Source organism: Hoplias malabaricus, chromosome 12 (assembly GCF_029633855.1).
Source record: "Hoplias malabaricus isolate fHopMal1 chromosome 12, fHopMal1.hap1, whole genome shotgun sequence".
NCBI classification, from domain to species: Eukaryota; Metazoa; Chordata; class Actinopteri; order Characiformes; family Erythrinidae; genus Hoplias; species Hoplias malabaricus.
In genome coordinates, this window is record NC_089811.1 from 20,549,006 (window position 1) to 20,566,401 (window position 17,396).

The following is a 17,396-nucleotide window of genomic DNA, read 5'->3' on the forward strand; positions in this document are numbered from 1 at the left end:
TTTGTATTTTCTTAGCCATATCTTTTGCACTTTAATGTGTATGCACTGTTTTATGTTGCACTAGATTTGTACTAGTTGCACTTTAATGTTGTGTATTGTCTTATGTAGCACCTTGGTCCTGGAGGAACACTATTTCGTTTCACTGTGTACTGTAAACACTGTATACTGCTGAAATGACAATAAACTTCTTGAACTTGAACTTGAATATTATCTCCACGCACACACAAACTTTCCAAAGAACAGGGAGAAGAAGCATGCTGTACTGTTCTTCCCAGAATTCTGTTTAAATAAACTGTTTTAATTGTTTATTCGAATTCTCTGTGTTGACCTCATTTGTTCCCAGTATCTACATCAATGAATACGCAGGACAGTTTTGTCCACACTATTTAATAGGTTGAAAAGCTATTGAAATTTATTATCAAAACCCATCACCACAGGCCAGCAATGGTTACATTTACCAATATAAGAGGTGTAGTATGTCATGTTGGATATCAAATACAACTTGATTTCCAGTGATATTTCCAAAGGTTAAAAAGCTACAGAAATTTATTTTCAAAACCCATCACCGCGGGCCAGTAATGGTTGAATGTAGCAATGTGGTAGCATTTGATCAAATATAACAACAGCAACATTATTATTATTATTATTATTATTATTATTAATTTCCTTTGCAATATCTTATGTTTTACGTTTTTAAAAACGATCCGCACGTTGCCAACCGTCCCTTGGGCGTCCGCTTCAGTCATTCCGGCTATTAGCACTACAGGTACCACGCGAAATGGGTAGATGCGGTATTTTGGCCAAATATAATGAATGTAGTTTGTTCTCTATTCCTCTGCGATTAAGAAATTTAAATCTCAGAGATTAGGGCATTGTTTGTGAGCAAGAGGGGGGACGAAACCCGAATATCCGCTGAATATCCATAATATTCATAATGAGCATAAATGTTCATCCATGAAGGTAACTGCTTATTTCACTCGTTCTCTTCATTTAGCATACACATCAATCACCACAGGACAAGTTAAAAAAGCAATTTGATTTCCACTGGAGGGTTGTCTTTATGCATATTTAAGAAGTTGTACGCAAGTGGCCTCTGATCAACACGTGACCAGAGAGACGTAGCAACTGAAGTCGCAAACACACGGTCTCCATGGAGACGGCCGCCAAAGTGACTAGTCCACTGGTCTCAGCAGAGACAAAACTTAAACAACAACTTCACTAGTAAGTTTAAGAGTCATGTCTTTACCGCTGATGCCTGGAATTTCTCTGAAGAGAGACGTAAGTTCGCACGACACTCATTTGCAATTCTGCTTGCTACGAGCAGAACAATATTAATTTGAAACTGTCGGACACTGGACGGCCACTCACACTTTATTTACAACGTCAACTCTATTGAAGAAATCTGATGAATTAAAGGATAACTGAAATAACAGTAACGTTAGTTTTGCTACATTATACCATGTTATATAAGGGCTTATGCGCGAGGCAAGCTGGCAAAGTTAAACAAACCTCTGTAAATGTAGCACTTGTGTGTGTGTATGTGTAACACAGTGTTTGTGTGTTTATGTGATGCCTTGTTCAGAGTGTGTTCCAATGAATCGCAGCTTTTTAAGAATGTAGTGTCTCAACCTTTTAAGTGTTCCACAGTTTTTGCAAAAATTGGTACAATTCTCCTTTGAATGTCTAACCTGTTCTGTTCTCCAGTTGGGAAAAGAAAAATTTCACAAGTCTCAACATTTTGATTATTCAAATGGGGTCCCATTGATGGTGGGAGCAGAGAAGCCAGGCATCGGAGGAGAGCTGCTTTTGGGCCAGAGCTCAAGGCCTCTGTCTTCTTTGTTTCCAAAAGGAGAGGGCAGTGCTGCCCCTACATGGCTAGCCTTTGACAAGCAGGTTATTATTAAAGGAAAAATAATAAACATATTTTTCATACATACATACCATTGTGTACAGACACCACTATTTGTAGCTTCACCCACTGCAGGTGCTTTGCTTTGATGCTTACTTCCAAGAAGCTGTTGTTCAAAGCAGAGAGGAAACAACCAGAGTCAGAAAATGTAAGATTTACTTCTACTTGGAAGATGACACCATACAAGTTGTGGAGCCAGAGCTTAAAAACAGTGGCATCCCCCAAGGTAAAAGTTTGAAATGATGGTCAATGGTAAAGCTAATTCATGTTAGTCTAATAGAAGAACCCTGTTGTGTTAAAATTGTCCATGCTGTTTGCAGGAACGCTTATCCGCCGCCACCGCATTCCCCTCATAGCTCCCAATGATGGCCAGTTTTACAATTTACATCACTTTAATATCAACCAAGAGATTGTATTCTACTCCAGGACCTTTATGATAACAGACTGTGACCCTTTCACACGCAACTTCCTGAGGAAAATGGGGGTACGCCTCAATTCCCCCACTGCAGCCCCATCCGATCCCTACTCAACACTTCGTCAGGATGTAAGAAAACAGCCTGTTTCTTTAAAACAAACTGGTTCACTCTGAAAATATAATTAGTGTTTTGTACGTATGTGTGCGCTTTACCTGCACAGCTCGAGGACAGCATGAAGCCACTACGCCCATACGAGAGGCAGGATACTTTAAAGCAATTCTTGGAGCATGACCGTGATGTCCTTCGCTTTTATTGTTATTGGGATGATACCCAGAACATGTTTGGGGACCCCAGGGAGCTGGTCCTCCATTACTTCTTGGCAGATGACACAATCGAAATCCGAGAAGTTGTGTATCCAAATTCTGGCAGGGATGCTGTCCCTAAATTTTTGAACAGGAGTAAAGTTCCAAAGGTAAGTAGAAAGCTGTGGTGCTTGTCCTATCTTAGATGCTGGTAATTAGAATATCAGAATGAAAGTGTGGAATGTAGAAGACTCTATTTACAGCTAATTTTCTGTACTTCCTGGAGCACATTACAGGATAATGTTCCCTTAATGTGCTCTCAGTTCTACCAAGTTTTGCTTGGATAAATGTCTCCATCACCCATGTCATGAATTCAGCAGGGCTGAAAGAGCTTCTCACTAATCCCTAAAGCATTTTTGCTTTGTCCCTTGGTTACTTTTCACTTTAAATCCATTATGAAACAGCCTTGGTTAGAACTTGTGTTGTTACTGTCAGTTTATATATATAAGTCTTCTATTGTCATGTTGTCTACCCAGTATTTCGTTTGCCTTTCACTGAATCTCAAATGTTTGTGCAAATCTCCCAGTGAGATACTGATTATAAACTGGCATGTAAATTGGACTTCTTCTTTAATATGTGTTATAACTACTGTCCCTGTTCAGGCCTTTCTGCAAGACAAAAATGTTTTTTATTTCCCTTGTGTTTGAAACAGTGTGGTCCTACTCCTGTACGCCAGCCTGGAGAAATTTCAGACCGTACTGTGCTTAATGTTTTTGGACCCATGGGACAAGGGGGTCGCTACATTTTGGATAGCCTTAAAGTGAGTTACTTGTTAACAATTACTAACCTCAATATAAACAAAAAATTGGGTACAGCATTTAAAATGCATATATTGGAGAAACATGTTATAGTGTATAAGGAGCATCCAGAAAAGGTCCTATCCTTTATGAGCCAAGTGGGATCGTGTCTAACTGCTCTGCCAAAAGACGAATGCTGAAATTTTAGGCTTTCAATCCTCAATTTGAAATGTTGCAGTCAAGGATTCAAGCTCATCTGAAAAAGACTGATGAGTAATGAAACTGTTCTCTGTATACAAGACTCTTACCAGCTTAAAGTTCAGATGTCAGGATCTGTGCATGTGGATGTGAAATAATACCTATGTTAAGGCGCCATATTCTAGTTTCATCTATTTTCATTATAAATGCTGTTGTATTCTATAGAATTGAGGAATGCAATAAAATACATTTTTAACATGGCAAAAATCATTTTGGGTTATATTTATCATGATTACACACTTGGCTAATTAGTTAGTGGGTTTTGTGTTCATTTATTTGAGTTCACCCAATGTGTGCTTCTCAGACTGGTGCTGTACAGGAGGAATTCTACAAAGATTGTGACCTGACCATAGGTGGGGTCATTAATGTCTGGGGCCGGAAAGTGTTGATCTGTGACTGTGACAACTTCACCAAGGAGTACTATCGTACCAAATATGGCATTGGTGGGTAACTCAACACAATGTGGAAAACAACATACCAATATACCAACACTTGAAATATCTATATACAGGTGCTGGTCATAAAATTAGAATAGAAATTTGGGGTTTTCATTAGTTGTCAGTTATAATCATCAAATTAAAGGAAATAAACACTTGAAATATATCAGTCTGTGTGTAATGAATAAGTATAATATACAAGTGTCACTTTTTGAATGGAATGAAATAAATCCCCTTTTTCATGATATTCTAATTTTATAACCAGCACCATTGCCTTCAAAATTCTTTGACTGATTAAGGCAGATTTTTAGAATTCTTTATAACTATTGCACTATTGTAGTGTCGCATGTGGAAAAATGACCATTCTGCATATTGTGATCTGTCTTTATCTCACAGTTCTTTTAATATATCAATCTGCCCTTCATGTGTTTTGAAAATTGCATTTAGGACAAAGTATAGTCTCAAAAATAACTTAAAATGATATCTCATGGATGTCTGGACTGTCTAAATCCTATCGTAGTTCACATCAGCCCTCTCTGAATGATATAGTTTACTTGTTAAGGACTTACTTGTGCAAAATATAATTGAACAATTTTTTTTAGAAATCTGAGAAGTGTTCACTTTAAGTCGTGTTGTGTTGATCACAACTAAACTCAAGAAAGCAAATGTCAAGTAGTAAATTTGGTGACTGCTACATTATGGGATGAAGAGTTTCATACACTGCATGCACCAATTAAATACTTATTTTGGGCACACTCAATATTTAAAACGTATAGATTAAGCAAAGTCATTACTCAAACAGTATACAGTAGGCATAGTCAATTCTCAGACAGCATATTATAAGCTATTTTGCAGAGACCCTCAGTGTCCATAAAGCTAGGTCACGTTTATGTGTATGTTGTGTCAGAGTTGACCACATGAGGTCAGTATTTAGTTTAGATATCAGTTTCAACCACTGCAGAATTAACCATGACAAAATAGAATGCATTTTATGTCTTACACAATATTTGTTATATTTTCCACTGTTGACTTCCATTGAACTGTCAATAATGATATATAAATCAAAAAGGAAACAGATCCTCTCTGTCTAAAATCCATCTTTCCCCCGTTTTCCTGTATGGCAAAAACGTTTCTAAGACTTTTAAATCTCACAGGGCTGTATGAAACATTAGTGCCGTCTTCACTAATCTCGATGAATCCCTAGCACATTTTGTTGGCCTTACCTACTGTTCCAGTGACACAGAAGACCAAAGCAGTGTAAGTGACTTACAACTCTAGCTTAACCTGTTTGAAGACAGCAGATGAGTAATGACCTGCCCAGCTTCTGTATCTTCAAAAGACTGGACAAGAGAGGCGAATGAGCTACGTGCTAACAGTAACAAAATACGGCTACGCGTGTATCCGCTGGCTGCAGTGTTATGCCGACCGAGGAGCTGATTGCATTAGTTACAGATGAGTTAATGGAGCCAGGGTGACACGCTGTGCCGATGGAAAACCTGTCTGCCTCTCTGGGGTAAAAAGGTTACAAGCTGCATGTACAATACATGTCCAAATGTTTGTGGACATCAATTGGTGAATTCAGCCATTTTATGACACACCCATTATAGAGGTTAGAATTGGGTAACCTCCATAGAAAATTATGAATTATCTCACAACGCAGGCAACACTAACTCTATTTTATAGAACAACTTATAACTTATATGGCCTGTTTGTTTCTCCACACCACTATTAATAATATTCAAAAGAGTCACATTTCTCCATTTTTGACCAGGGGTAGGGGGTCTGAGTAGTATGGTGTATTTAAATTTTTAAAATGGCAAAATGAAACTTGCTGTACTTAGGGGGGAATGCAATTGTCCACATTTGTTCAAACTTAGCCAACTATGCCATATTTCTAGCATTATGTCACTGTGACATACACTGTGCTACTAAGTCAGTGTCATTCCATTGCAGAAAGTGTTATGACACTTTCAGAAAATCAGCATCATTTGATATAGATATATCAGATTTATTGGTGATTATATATGTCAGGTAGTGTCGCAGCCACACAGCTCCAGGGACCTGGAGGATGTGGGTTCGATTCCCGCTCCGGGTGACTGTCTGTGAGGAGTTTGGTGTGTTCTCCCCGTGTCCGAATGTGTTTCCTCCGTGTGCTCCAGTTTCCTCCCACAGTCCAAAACCACACGTTGGTAGGTGGATTGGTGACTCAAATGTGTCCGTAGGTGTGAGTGTGTGAGTGAATGTGTGAGTGTGTGTTGCCCTGTGAAGGACTCGCGCCCCCTCCAGGGTGTATCCCCGCCTTGCACTCAATGATTCCAGGTAGGCACTGGACCCACCGCGACCCTGAACTGGATAAGTGGTTACAGATAATGAATGAATGAATGAATGAATATCAGATCTTATATCTTATGTAGGTTTATGAATGTGTGTGGGTGTGTGTGTGTGTGTTTCTGTTCATGTGGTTTGTAGAGGATTTCACACCTGTGCAGTACAAGGCCCCTCCACCTCCTAAGACAGCCAGACAGATGCCTCCTTACACAGGCTTTGGATCTGAGGAGGATTCACTTTGCTCGTGTCAGGGTCTGTTGCCTAAGCCCCCACAGAAGGACTTCAGGAAGCTGATGGAGAAAGACAGGTAACCAGAGGCTATGTGTTCAGTATTTTCCCCAAGGACACAAAGGGCATATCATTCCTCCTTTTAACACCAACAATATTCAAACTGAACCACACACTGATGTCTCCTGACTACGCTGCAGACCTGACAGGGGCTTGAGTTCCTTATCTCTTCTGCTCATGTCTTTCCACACCGGATGAGTGCTGCTTTTCACTGGTTATTACTGGAAGGAGATGTAGTTTGTTGTCTTCAGTAAATAATCACAGGCTCTATTACTACCATTAGATACCTAAACTGGTGCTGGAGCACCTTATGCTGTGTAGTTTACCTGACATCTTTGTTGTGCCATTAATTTCTAAGTTCATTCCAATCTCAATATTTTGCTGTACTGTATACTCTGTATCCAATGATCTGTGGACATGTGGTCATCTAACATTTCTCGAACAGGGATTTTGTTCCAATTTTGCTGCACGCAGTTACAGCTTCCACTCTCCAGATAAAGGATCACAATACACGTTGGAACTTTTCTGTGATGTTTTGATGGATTTCAGCTTTGAGAGCATTACAAATTGATTAGTTTACTGATATTAAACGATTAGTTCTGGATCGCAAACTACAATCTCCACACTCCAGTGGTGGGGTGATCTATATCCCACATATGGCCTTGGGTATTGTGACCTTAGGCTTAATTAGCTGAATTCACTCTTTATAAAGGGGCATCTTTAACTTCGGTGCGTACAGTTAACCAGCATATTTCAAGGCAAGGCACACATTTAAAAAAAAAATGTATTCCAATAATTTTATTTGAAGTCAGTAGGTTCATTCACCTTCTGATTCAGTGAAGTTCCTGTTCCTTTCCATTTCTGGTAAGGGATACTGCTGTAGATGTGACAAACTGAAATTATCTTGAGTTTTCCAACATTTATTTTCTCCCCTCTCTGTCAGGCAGGGTTTGGAGAGCAACATACTACGGTTTGTTGGAAAAATGGCGACAGATAACCTCATTGACAAGGAGCGAACCTTCATCATTTCCTTCTACCTCAGTGATGACACTATAGTAGTGTTTGAACCCACCCAGAGGAACTCAGGTGCACCACTTAATCTACACTATGTCCTAACAATGTGCTATGCTCTGTAGTTTTATGTTTCCACTTGTATTTATTTGTCTGTTTTTCTGGAAAATGACCGCAAAAGTCACAATGCAAATTCAACATGATTTGCCTAAAATATGTTTATCAATAATAACACTTTGGATTCAAATGTGCTGTATATATTTAAAATGGCCTACACCACTGTTTAAATCTCACTTGTTACAATAAAGTTTATAATGTTTTATTAAGTCATTCTTAATCTATAATGTAGTGCACATGTTTACATTATAAACTAGAAATAGAATGTAGAATCTTAGATTCACTTAGAGTACTTAGAGTATATTTTTCAGAAATACTTTATTGATCACCTTGAGTTTAAAATTTTTAAATGAGTTATTCTGCATATAGATTTCTACCATTGCATTGTTAGTGATACTGAATTTTCCAATCATTCCAATCATCTTTCTATTAATTATCGGAAATGTAGATTCGTTTAGCACATTAAAATAACTAAAGCTTTATTTTTTCAACTCTAGTACTTTTTGATGCCAACATTTTGAATGTATGTGTGTTTGATCTGAAGGAGTTGTTGGTGGCAAGTTCTTGGAAAGAAGTCGCGTGAAGAAGCCTGGGCAGCAGCTCTTTAAGAGTCAGATGTCTGAGTACTACAAAGCTCAGGACTTGTATGTAGGAGCCAAAATTTGTATAAACAGCCAACCCTTCCAACTAGTGGATGCTGATGAGTATGCTTTCAACTATATGGAGCAGCATGCAGAAGAGGTAAGTCTTAATCAAGAGTCAAAGCCTTAGGTCACAGTATATTTGTTGTGTTTACACAGAGACCGATGATTAGTTGAATGTAACTTAATGGGAAAGCTTGTAATGCAACATTGTGCAGTTTTAAGCAGAATGTCTCACTCATCAATCAGCTCGCTGGTAAAGCTACAAGGAAAATAGCCTGCTCCTGTTGAGGTCTGGGCCTGCACAACAGCAAAAAGTAGCTGAAATAAACAATTGTTTGTGCTACTTCAGCCAAGCACTACACATCATTTATATGTTTGTTTTATATGTTTTATACCAGAGGTTGCCAGTGATAGCAAATATGTTTGAAATCTGTTTAAAAGTTTTCACTTGCTTTAATGGCAACATTGGCAAACTACTGTTCTCATAATTAAACAAACTCCTCCTTGTGATTGTTTTTATTCAGAAGTTCCATGTCTATTTAGATAGAATGGTATGTTTGAGAAAGAAATAGACTTTAGCATGTACATGGCTGAAGTTTAACATGCCAGTACGTTTTTATTCACTGTTTGAGTTATCACAAACTCTCATGTGTAACTCAAGCTGTTTAGTTTTGTAGCTGTTTCAATATGCAATTACTTTCATGCAGTGGGCAGTGTCAGTTCCATATTAAGGAATATATAACTGCAAAAATAAGCCATTGTCACTTGTGGAGCAGAAATAGAGCAACATCTTCATCTCTTCAGGGTTTTGAACATTCTGAGGTCTCTCCACTGTCCAGATGCCACTTCCTGGCCATGTTTTAGCCAGCAACACACAGATAGCAAGCCTGAGACATTTGGATCGAGACCCTTAGTTTTTTTTTTTTTTTTTTGTAATATTTGAATCCTTGTCAGAATATAAATAATTGCTTGGGGGCTTTCACAAAAGGACCTTCTCTTCTCTTCTCTTCTCTTCTCTTCTCTTCTCTTCTCTTCTCTTCTCTTCTCAATGAACTCAATGAAATCTATTCCAACAGCTTTATATTTTGTTTACAATTCTGCATAACTTACCACAAAGCCATCCAACTTTGAATAGGCTTTGCCAAAGATATTTGCAGCTGTAAAATACCTTTTAATTAGTGTCATTCACAGATGTGCTTTGGTAATTATTCTTGTATAGTTCCCTAGGGCCAACATTGGCACCATTCTGAGTAAGTTAAAGTCCATCCAGGAAGAGAAACAGAAGGAGATCAAACGGTTCCTAGCAATAAGTGACCCAGGCAACTCTGGCCTCATTCCTTATGAGTCCTTCAGGTAAGGAGCCAAGGAAAAACATGTGTGATCCACTGTTTGCTAGCAGCTAGAAACTTGCATGGGAAACGCAGTTGCTGGATTTCCAGCATAGAGTAAACATCTCTCATTTACATTTATCCAATCCCATATAATCCCTCTACTCCTTCACCCAAGTGAAAACACAGCCCATTCTCACTGGACGGCATGTCGGAGGCTTCTCAGTGTGATTGAGGAGCTGATTGGCTGTGTGTCTCTGCAGGTCTCTGTTGGCAGATACGGACTGTCAGCTGTCAGAGCATGAGATCATGATGTTAGGCCGTACCTTCTCGTTACGGGAGCAGCCTGAGCAGAATGTGGGCTTCATGCTGGCTGTGGCCCAGGACCACCTGAGGAAGAAACACTTTGAAAGCTTCTCAGACATGCTTCGAGCTTTCATTCACAAGGATCGAGACAGGTAGAGGAAGGGCAGTTATTTCCTGCTTATGAATTGAAGTCTCTGTCCTTTTAAACCGCAGATAAACAGAAGTGACAGGGAGATGGGGCATGACCGTTGTTCAGGCCTCAATTACTCTCAGTAACACTGTTTGGGGCTCTGAGCTCGTTTTGGAATGTCTTAATCTCAACACTCTTAAAGACACTGTTTGCACTGAGGAATTAACTTTTCTGTTACGCGAACCAGTTTATTTCGGTGGAAACGTGTCAAACGTGAGCAGAACTGTTCTGGTTCCTCGTTGATGAAGAAGCGCTAATAGTGTTTTTGATTCATAGCACTTAACAGCAGCTGCTTTCAGAAGCAGTTCCTAATTGTGAGGGTGAAATATGTGTGAAATATAGTGCCCCTTGAGGTGTAGTTACTAAATGTGAATAAATATGTATGCGAGTGAGTTACATAACAGCTCCATGAGGTGCTTAGCATCCTAAAGCCACACATGCAATATAGTGATTGAAGCATAGAATTCTTTCACAAACAACTTGTGTCAGGTTAAACCATGTTTTCATTCATGAATAAGCAGATGTTTCTGTCTTTCTTGAAAACACAAGCACAGGTATTCTCAAAGGCATTCAGGTTGAACACAAACACTCATTCTGAGGCTGAGCAGCCATCAGTCCAAAGCCCCCGAGGCTCCAGATTGAGAAGCTGCGATTAGTTCCAGAGGTTCAAGTGAAGCATTGGAACCAGATGATTACTCCCCAACCCATCTCCCCCCCCAACCCCCCCCCCCCCCCCCCCAAACTAGGGGCATGTAGCAGAGAAGGAAAATAGATGATGGAGGAAACCCATGGGTCAGTGTGGATGCCCTTATCGTGTGGCATTCTGAAAAACTGTTATAGATGAATATGTCCGCAACTAATGAAAATGTGTTCACATTCATAAACAGATCCCACTAAGATGTCAATGACTTTGGGAATTTTAATACGTACATTCTGATTGGCTGGCTGCAGATCTGTTTGCACTCATTTCCATGTACTGTTTTTATCAGTCTTATGAGAAATAACCTTTTTCAAGCAGTGAGCATTTTGGAAAGAGATATAGTGACTGGGCTGAAAAAAAAATTTTGCTTCATATTTTTTTTTATTTATATTTAGGAGAATTTTATTTGTAGCTTTCAGCAGCTAGTAAATGAGGTATCCTCAGATATCCTCATTTACTAACATATTTGTTTCCCATTGGTCTGTTTTCGTTGCAACACCATTTGACAGTCCTGTGTCGTTATACGTCAAAGAAAAACAGACTTTGCTTTCTTGCCAGCCAAATGGGTCTTTCCTGTTAAAAGTAGGCAGTTCCTGGTAACAGTGTGCTGAAAACTTATCAGACTCGCTGACACTAAGCAGAAATCTGGCTTGGAAATCTATAAAAAATAACTGTTTTTAATATCTGTTTTTTAAAAAAATGTTTGATTTTCATTCCTTGTTCTGATGAAGAACTGGACACCTCTGCACCAGAGAAGCTAGGACCATTTGTAAAGCTTTCCGCTTGCCACTGGCTGATGACCTTCTGAGAGCCCTTCTGCAGAAGTAAGTTATTTTATTTACTATTCACGTGAGTTTTCAAGTCAGTATTTATGTACAGGTTCTGTTATTCCCAGGCTTACTGCAGTGTATGTGCTCTTGATGTACAGGTACGAGAATGAGTCTGGAAAGATGGATTACAATGCCTTTCTCTCAGGGATCAACTGGAGAGAGAATCCTTCTCCACCACTTCAACCAGACGATGCCTTGAAGGTGAGTCAATGTGTTTATCATTATCAGTCAGTGCTCTCCTTAATGCAGCTGAAGGAACTTGAGAAGTAAGGCTTACGGTGACTTTATAAACAAGTAAGAAATGTCTTTAATTAATACATGCTTTTGGCCACATCCAGTGCCTCCTTTCAGCCTTTGTCTGCCATCATTAGTAGACACAACCACACACATGCACAGTGCTGAGAAAGAGAGAGAGAGTGTGTTTGGAAAAGTGGGCCAGGTGGCAGAGTTCCAGGCCTTGGCCTCAGCCTACCGCAGAGCATTCAAGCACCTCCAAGCTTCACCTCATTTAAATCAGCCTTGAGAAAAACCCACTCAAGATCTGCTCAAAAGTAGTGCTTTTATTGCAGCACTTTAATTTAGCGTGCCATGCCACATAACAACCTAAGCAGAACCATCTGCCTCAAGTAAAGAATTCATGTAATGAAAGGAGAACAGGGAGCACAGAGGACCTGTTTTCACCAGCAGATGGGGCTTTGGATCATTTTTTGCTTGTTTTGTTTTTATCAGAAGATCTGGCCATGCGTTACGATTTTTACTGCAGTAGTGCATTACAGTATACCAGTGCTTTCTCTGTCTGCTTAACTTTGCTTTGCATGCTCTTTTGACTGTAACTATCACTGGTTTCCAGCCATTTTGTGTTATGCTGCCTAAGCCTAAGCTAGAAGGCCACACAATGGTGGAATACCCTGCCTTTATCAAAGAACTCTACGGATACACAGAAGAGGAGTGACATTATCTTCATGTCTTCACGCCATCCTGCTTCAGTTCAATGTTGCTGTTGTTGGGTTGTTTCATTTATTTATTTATTTATTTGTTTTTTATACTTCTTCTGCTATAGCTAGACATATCTTGCCACTTTTCTGTACCTTACATTAGTTTCAATAGTGTCTTCATTTCTCTCTGTGACTGTAGAAAAATCTTGGCTATCATAGCTGCTTGTTTTATCTGTTAGCAAGAAATTTCTTACAGCTTTCATATATTTTGAACACTTTTGTCCTGACGGTAGTCAGTATGGCAATATTTTATCATTACTATGATAAATTGTGATAATATTTTCATTCGCTTTTCCAAGCATATTGTGGAATTTGTCACTTCATCATCATATTTAAAAACTATATATATATATATATATATATATATATATATATATATATATATATATGTATGTATATGTAATTTTTTTTTTTTTTTTTGCATTAGTCTTATGGGACCAGACATGAACTCATAACTAGAACATCTGCAGACACCCTGGGAATTTTGGGCTAAGCTTTGGAACAAACCTTGTGTCATATTTCTGAGCTAATCCAATGCCTGATTAATGTGGATTATAAACTTGAGTCTGGCAGTGCATATGCAAATGTGTGGTTAGCATGGCTGAAATACTTAATATAAGCATGTGAATGTGAGCTGAGAACACATATATGCAGTACAATAAACATTAACACATTCAAGGGATATAATATCAATAAAAGCATGCTATTAGCTAGCTTGTTTAGCTTGTGTTATTAGTTTGTATTGTGGATGTTAAAATACCATAGACTACAGGAGTTAGGGTAGTTTTTATTAGAGGCAGATTTTGCTACAATCTAGTTCCAAAAATTACATGTTTTCCCCAGACATATTCTTGATCTGACAAGGCCCTTCAAGACTAAATCTATATGTGTTGCGTACAGTCGATTACCACAGACAATAGTTTCAGTAAAGACCATAAAGAATGCTGACTCAAATCATATATTATTATCAAAGCCAAAACAGGTGCTTCAGTGCCTGAAGACAAGTCTGAACTATTGTCTGAAAAAAACAAACAAACATGAAAACTACAGCTGATGCCAATAACGATTATCTTGTAATAGACTAGAGTAATTGTTTAATAAACTGATAAGTAATAAGACTGGCTGAAATGCAGGCATGATTGTGTGTTTTTTCAGTCTCAGCCCATGTACAATGATGCTGAACTGTTGAAACTTTGTCCTGATATTATTTGCAGTTTGATATAGACTGGAATGGAGAAGCTGTAGGCCCTGCAGTAGTAACTGTCAACTACTCTATCTTACTGGACGATGTCTTTGGCAGTGTTGGAAATGGTAATATCACCGAAGAGGTACAAAGATCACCTCTCTCCAACATGACACCAACATGACCTGGTATAGTGTACTTTCACAACCGAAAATGTCTCAAATAAACTCATACATCTGTCGCATTAAGTTTGTGCTGTTTGTCCTATTATGCTGTATGCGTAGCTTTTAATCGACTTGCCCATAAATCAAAAACATGCTGGAATGAGAACTTTGTTGCCCAAGGGCCAAACAAGACGCAGTAAAAGATATGAGCAGTTAAACCGAAACATGTTTCAGGTTCACAGTTTGCTGCATGGAATAAAGTACAATGAGGCACCAGGCCCTAGCCTTAAGAAATGAAACTGTGCCAGGATATGAAGCCACTCTACAGATTGCAAGTGTGATAAAATATTCTTATTTACACTCCCCTCCACATGAGTCTACATTAGAGCATCTTCTTGATCAATAGCGCTGAATGTATAACTGCTAATCATCTCCATTATTTGGCTTAAAATAATATAGATACTCTGATCTGATATAATCATTGGATTGTGTACAAATGGATGGGTGTGATGTAATCCAAACTCTAGTAAACAAGAAAAATATTTGTTTAAAAACTTTGAAAACAACTTTAACATGGGTAACAATACTTTTACTCATGAATCAATGTAAGTTACTGTATTCTACCTCTGCCCACTAATGTAATTTTTTTTTCATTCATTCATTATCTGTAACCGGTTATCCAGTTCAGGGTCGCGGCAGAGCTGATAGAGGAGTCACAGCAAGTGCTTGTTCAAGCTGTGCAGCTTGAAGCCAATTAGCATAGAATCAGAGCTTCCAATGTGCTGGCATGTCTCTAATCACTGTATAAAGCAGTATAAATTGATCAAGAGGGCTAATTCATACTATAATTTGGAACAGTAGGAGCTTATATTTGCTTTATTTGTTCTGAATAAAAACAGATAAAATTGATATATATCCTTTGTTTCCTATCCTTTGTTTTCTTTGATGTTGTTAAAGTGATAAAATGACACCAAAAAATTTAAATCTATGAATTTTTGCTTTTTATTATTATATTCATTATATAGCAAGTACGTGTACAATGTCAGTGATACATCACATACATCACAAAAGAGAAAATTAAATGAGATTCAAGAAATGGTGGGCATTCTGGGGCCTGTGGAAAGGGGTTAAAAAATATATTAAGGTCTTCCTAGGATCAAAACACCTCACCTGTTAAGCTGAACCAGCTTCACCACTATTCAAAAATGCCTCAGTATTAACAGTGGCTACTGACTTTGGAAGGACATTTGTTTTTATGATCCATTCTTTGTATTTTTGACGGTAGGTATGTGACATCCACATTTAAGCACAAATGTTTTTGAATGCATTTAAAGCACCCCTATTTTACATGTCACGTATTTAAAAGATTAAAAACTATGAAATAGTGTTTCTTCATCCTTCCAGCAGATTAACCATATTCCTGCCCCAGAGTTACCCCTGGCCAATGTATGTTTTCTGCAGAAAGGTATATTCCTAAAGTTGTTTGATTTCCTGTATATTACCCATATAAAACACAAATCATCCAGCTGCATGAGGATGGAGTTTCTAAATATCAGCTGCATAACTTGAGAGGATTTAAACTGTTTTCTTTGCATGATACACAGTATATCTTTTGCACTGACTTGTTTCTGCTATGGGTTTTAAAAGCCTGGCTTTGCTTTAATTGCTGTTTAGCTTAGTCTCTAATGTCTCTTAAAATATCCACACAGGAAAAGGCAATAAAACCACAAGCTCAGATGATGGCCAATCCAATGGACAGCTCTTAGCTACATTACTGATAAGTGAACATGCTTACAGAGGAAGCATACATGCCCAAACCTTGAAGCTCTAATTCTGCGGTTGAATAATAAAAAGTCTAGTTATTAGAAGATTTGCCCCATAGGACACATTACAAGTTTATAGATTGTTCCTGATAATATGAAGATTCTAAAATTGGTTCAAGATGTCTTCTGTACTGGCATAGTGTCTTTGCCTCTCATGATAACCTCTATATCTGATTGTACTTTGGCTTAAGTATGAGATATTCAGGCAGCATGTGCCTTTCTAAAAGCATACGCCTTTCCAATATTTCTCATAAAATTTCCACTATTTAAATAGTTGCTGAAGGTTTTTATGGTCAGTAAATGTCCTTAGTGTTCTGCAATCCTGTCATTATGATGGAAGAGATTTCTGCAGTGGAGGCCTGTTTGCAGAAGGCAAATGGTTGGATGATATGTAGTCATCCAGCAATAGGAAATATAATGGAAATGTTCATCTTATTGAAAAAAACAATATCCTTAATGAATCATACTACTGACCTCAGAGGTATGCAGTGCTGGAAAAGCGATTTTGTGTATGTTCTATTTTTTCATCTTCAGCAACGGAGATATTACCTTTGAAAGTGTCATGGGAACTGTACTGGCAAAGTACAAAATGAATCCTTTTTTAAACTTTTCTTTTATTATTTCACTCATGTCTTTGATACACGTTAAGGAACAGTGGCTTTCCTTAAAATGCCTTTCTGACATCCGGAGTTAAGTCACAAGTCCTTACATTTACCTCAATACATAATTCATGTATTTTCAAATTGTAGTAGTTTAAATATATTAATGGGTACATGTATCTGATTCTATTTTGTGCTTAATTATATTGTGCAACACTGTCAACAGCATCTATTCTGCTTTGAAATTGATCACACTCATGGTATCTGAGGTTTGATATTTTATTTTAGACCAAGATTCCAGCTGTAAAAACTCATTCTGCTTTGCTGACAAAGTCTTTGTATAATAAACTCTAGTGCCGTATTATTTTCACAGAACTTTTTTGCCTGCTTTTTCACAAGTAACAATACTTTTAGGGCAGCACGGTGTCACAGCAGGGACTGTCGTTGTCTCCAGGGTCCTGGGGTTGTGGGTTAAAAACTCACCGTGGGTCACGGTCTGTGAGGAGCTTGGTGTGTTCCCCCTGTGTCTGCATGGGTTTCCTCCAGGTGCTCCAGTTTCAAAATGTTGGTAGGTGGATTTAAAATGGTTCATTTTGAGTGAGTGAGTGTGTGTGGTGTCTTGCTGTGGACTGAACTCCTGTCCAGTGTGTGGTCCTGCCTTGCACCCAGTGATTCCGGGTAGGCCCCGAACTCACCGTGACCCTCATCAGGATTAAGTGATTACAGACAATAAAGGAATGAATGAAAAAATAAAACATAATTGACCATAGA

General features: G+C 38.4%; 1 protein-coding gene across 2 annotated transcripts; it reads left to right on the top strand.

The window, feature by feature from the left end:
* The first annotated feature begins 1,141 nt into the window (after positions 1–1,141).
* Positions 1,142–15,021, top strand: efhc2 (EF-hand domain (C-terminal) containing 2). Of its 2 annotated transcripts, none has more exons than XM_066686686.1 (15): positions 1,142–1,278; positions 1,705–1,893; positions 1,970–2,135; positions 2,230–2,453; positions 2,546–2,797; positions 3,340–3,447; positions 3,987–4,125; positions 6,589–6,754; positions 7,679–7,821; positions 8,408–8,604; positions 9,727–9,860; positions 10,099–10,293; positions 11,763–11,855; positions 11,960–12,062; positions 14,071–15,021. In XM_066686686.1, exons 1-15 carry the CDS (start codon positions 1,237–1,239, stop codon positions 14,221–14,223), a joined length of 2,304 nt encoding a protein of 767 aa, XP_066542783.1. In that variant the 5' UTR covers positions 1,142–1,236; the 3' UTR covers positions 14,224–15,021. The 2 variants fall into 2 exon arrangements, with proteins under 2 accessions (XP_066542783.1, XP_066542784.1); XM_066686687.1 differs by having other exon boundaries at positions 1,985–2,135; positions 14,071–15,020.
* The last annotated feature ends 2,375 nt before the right edge of the window (positions 15,022–17,396 follow it).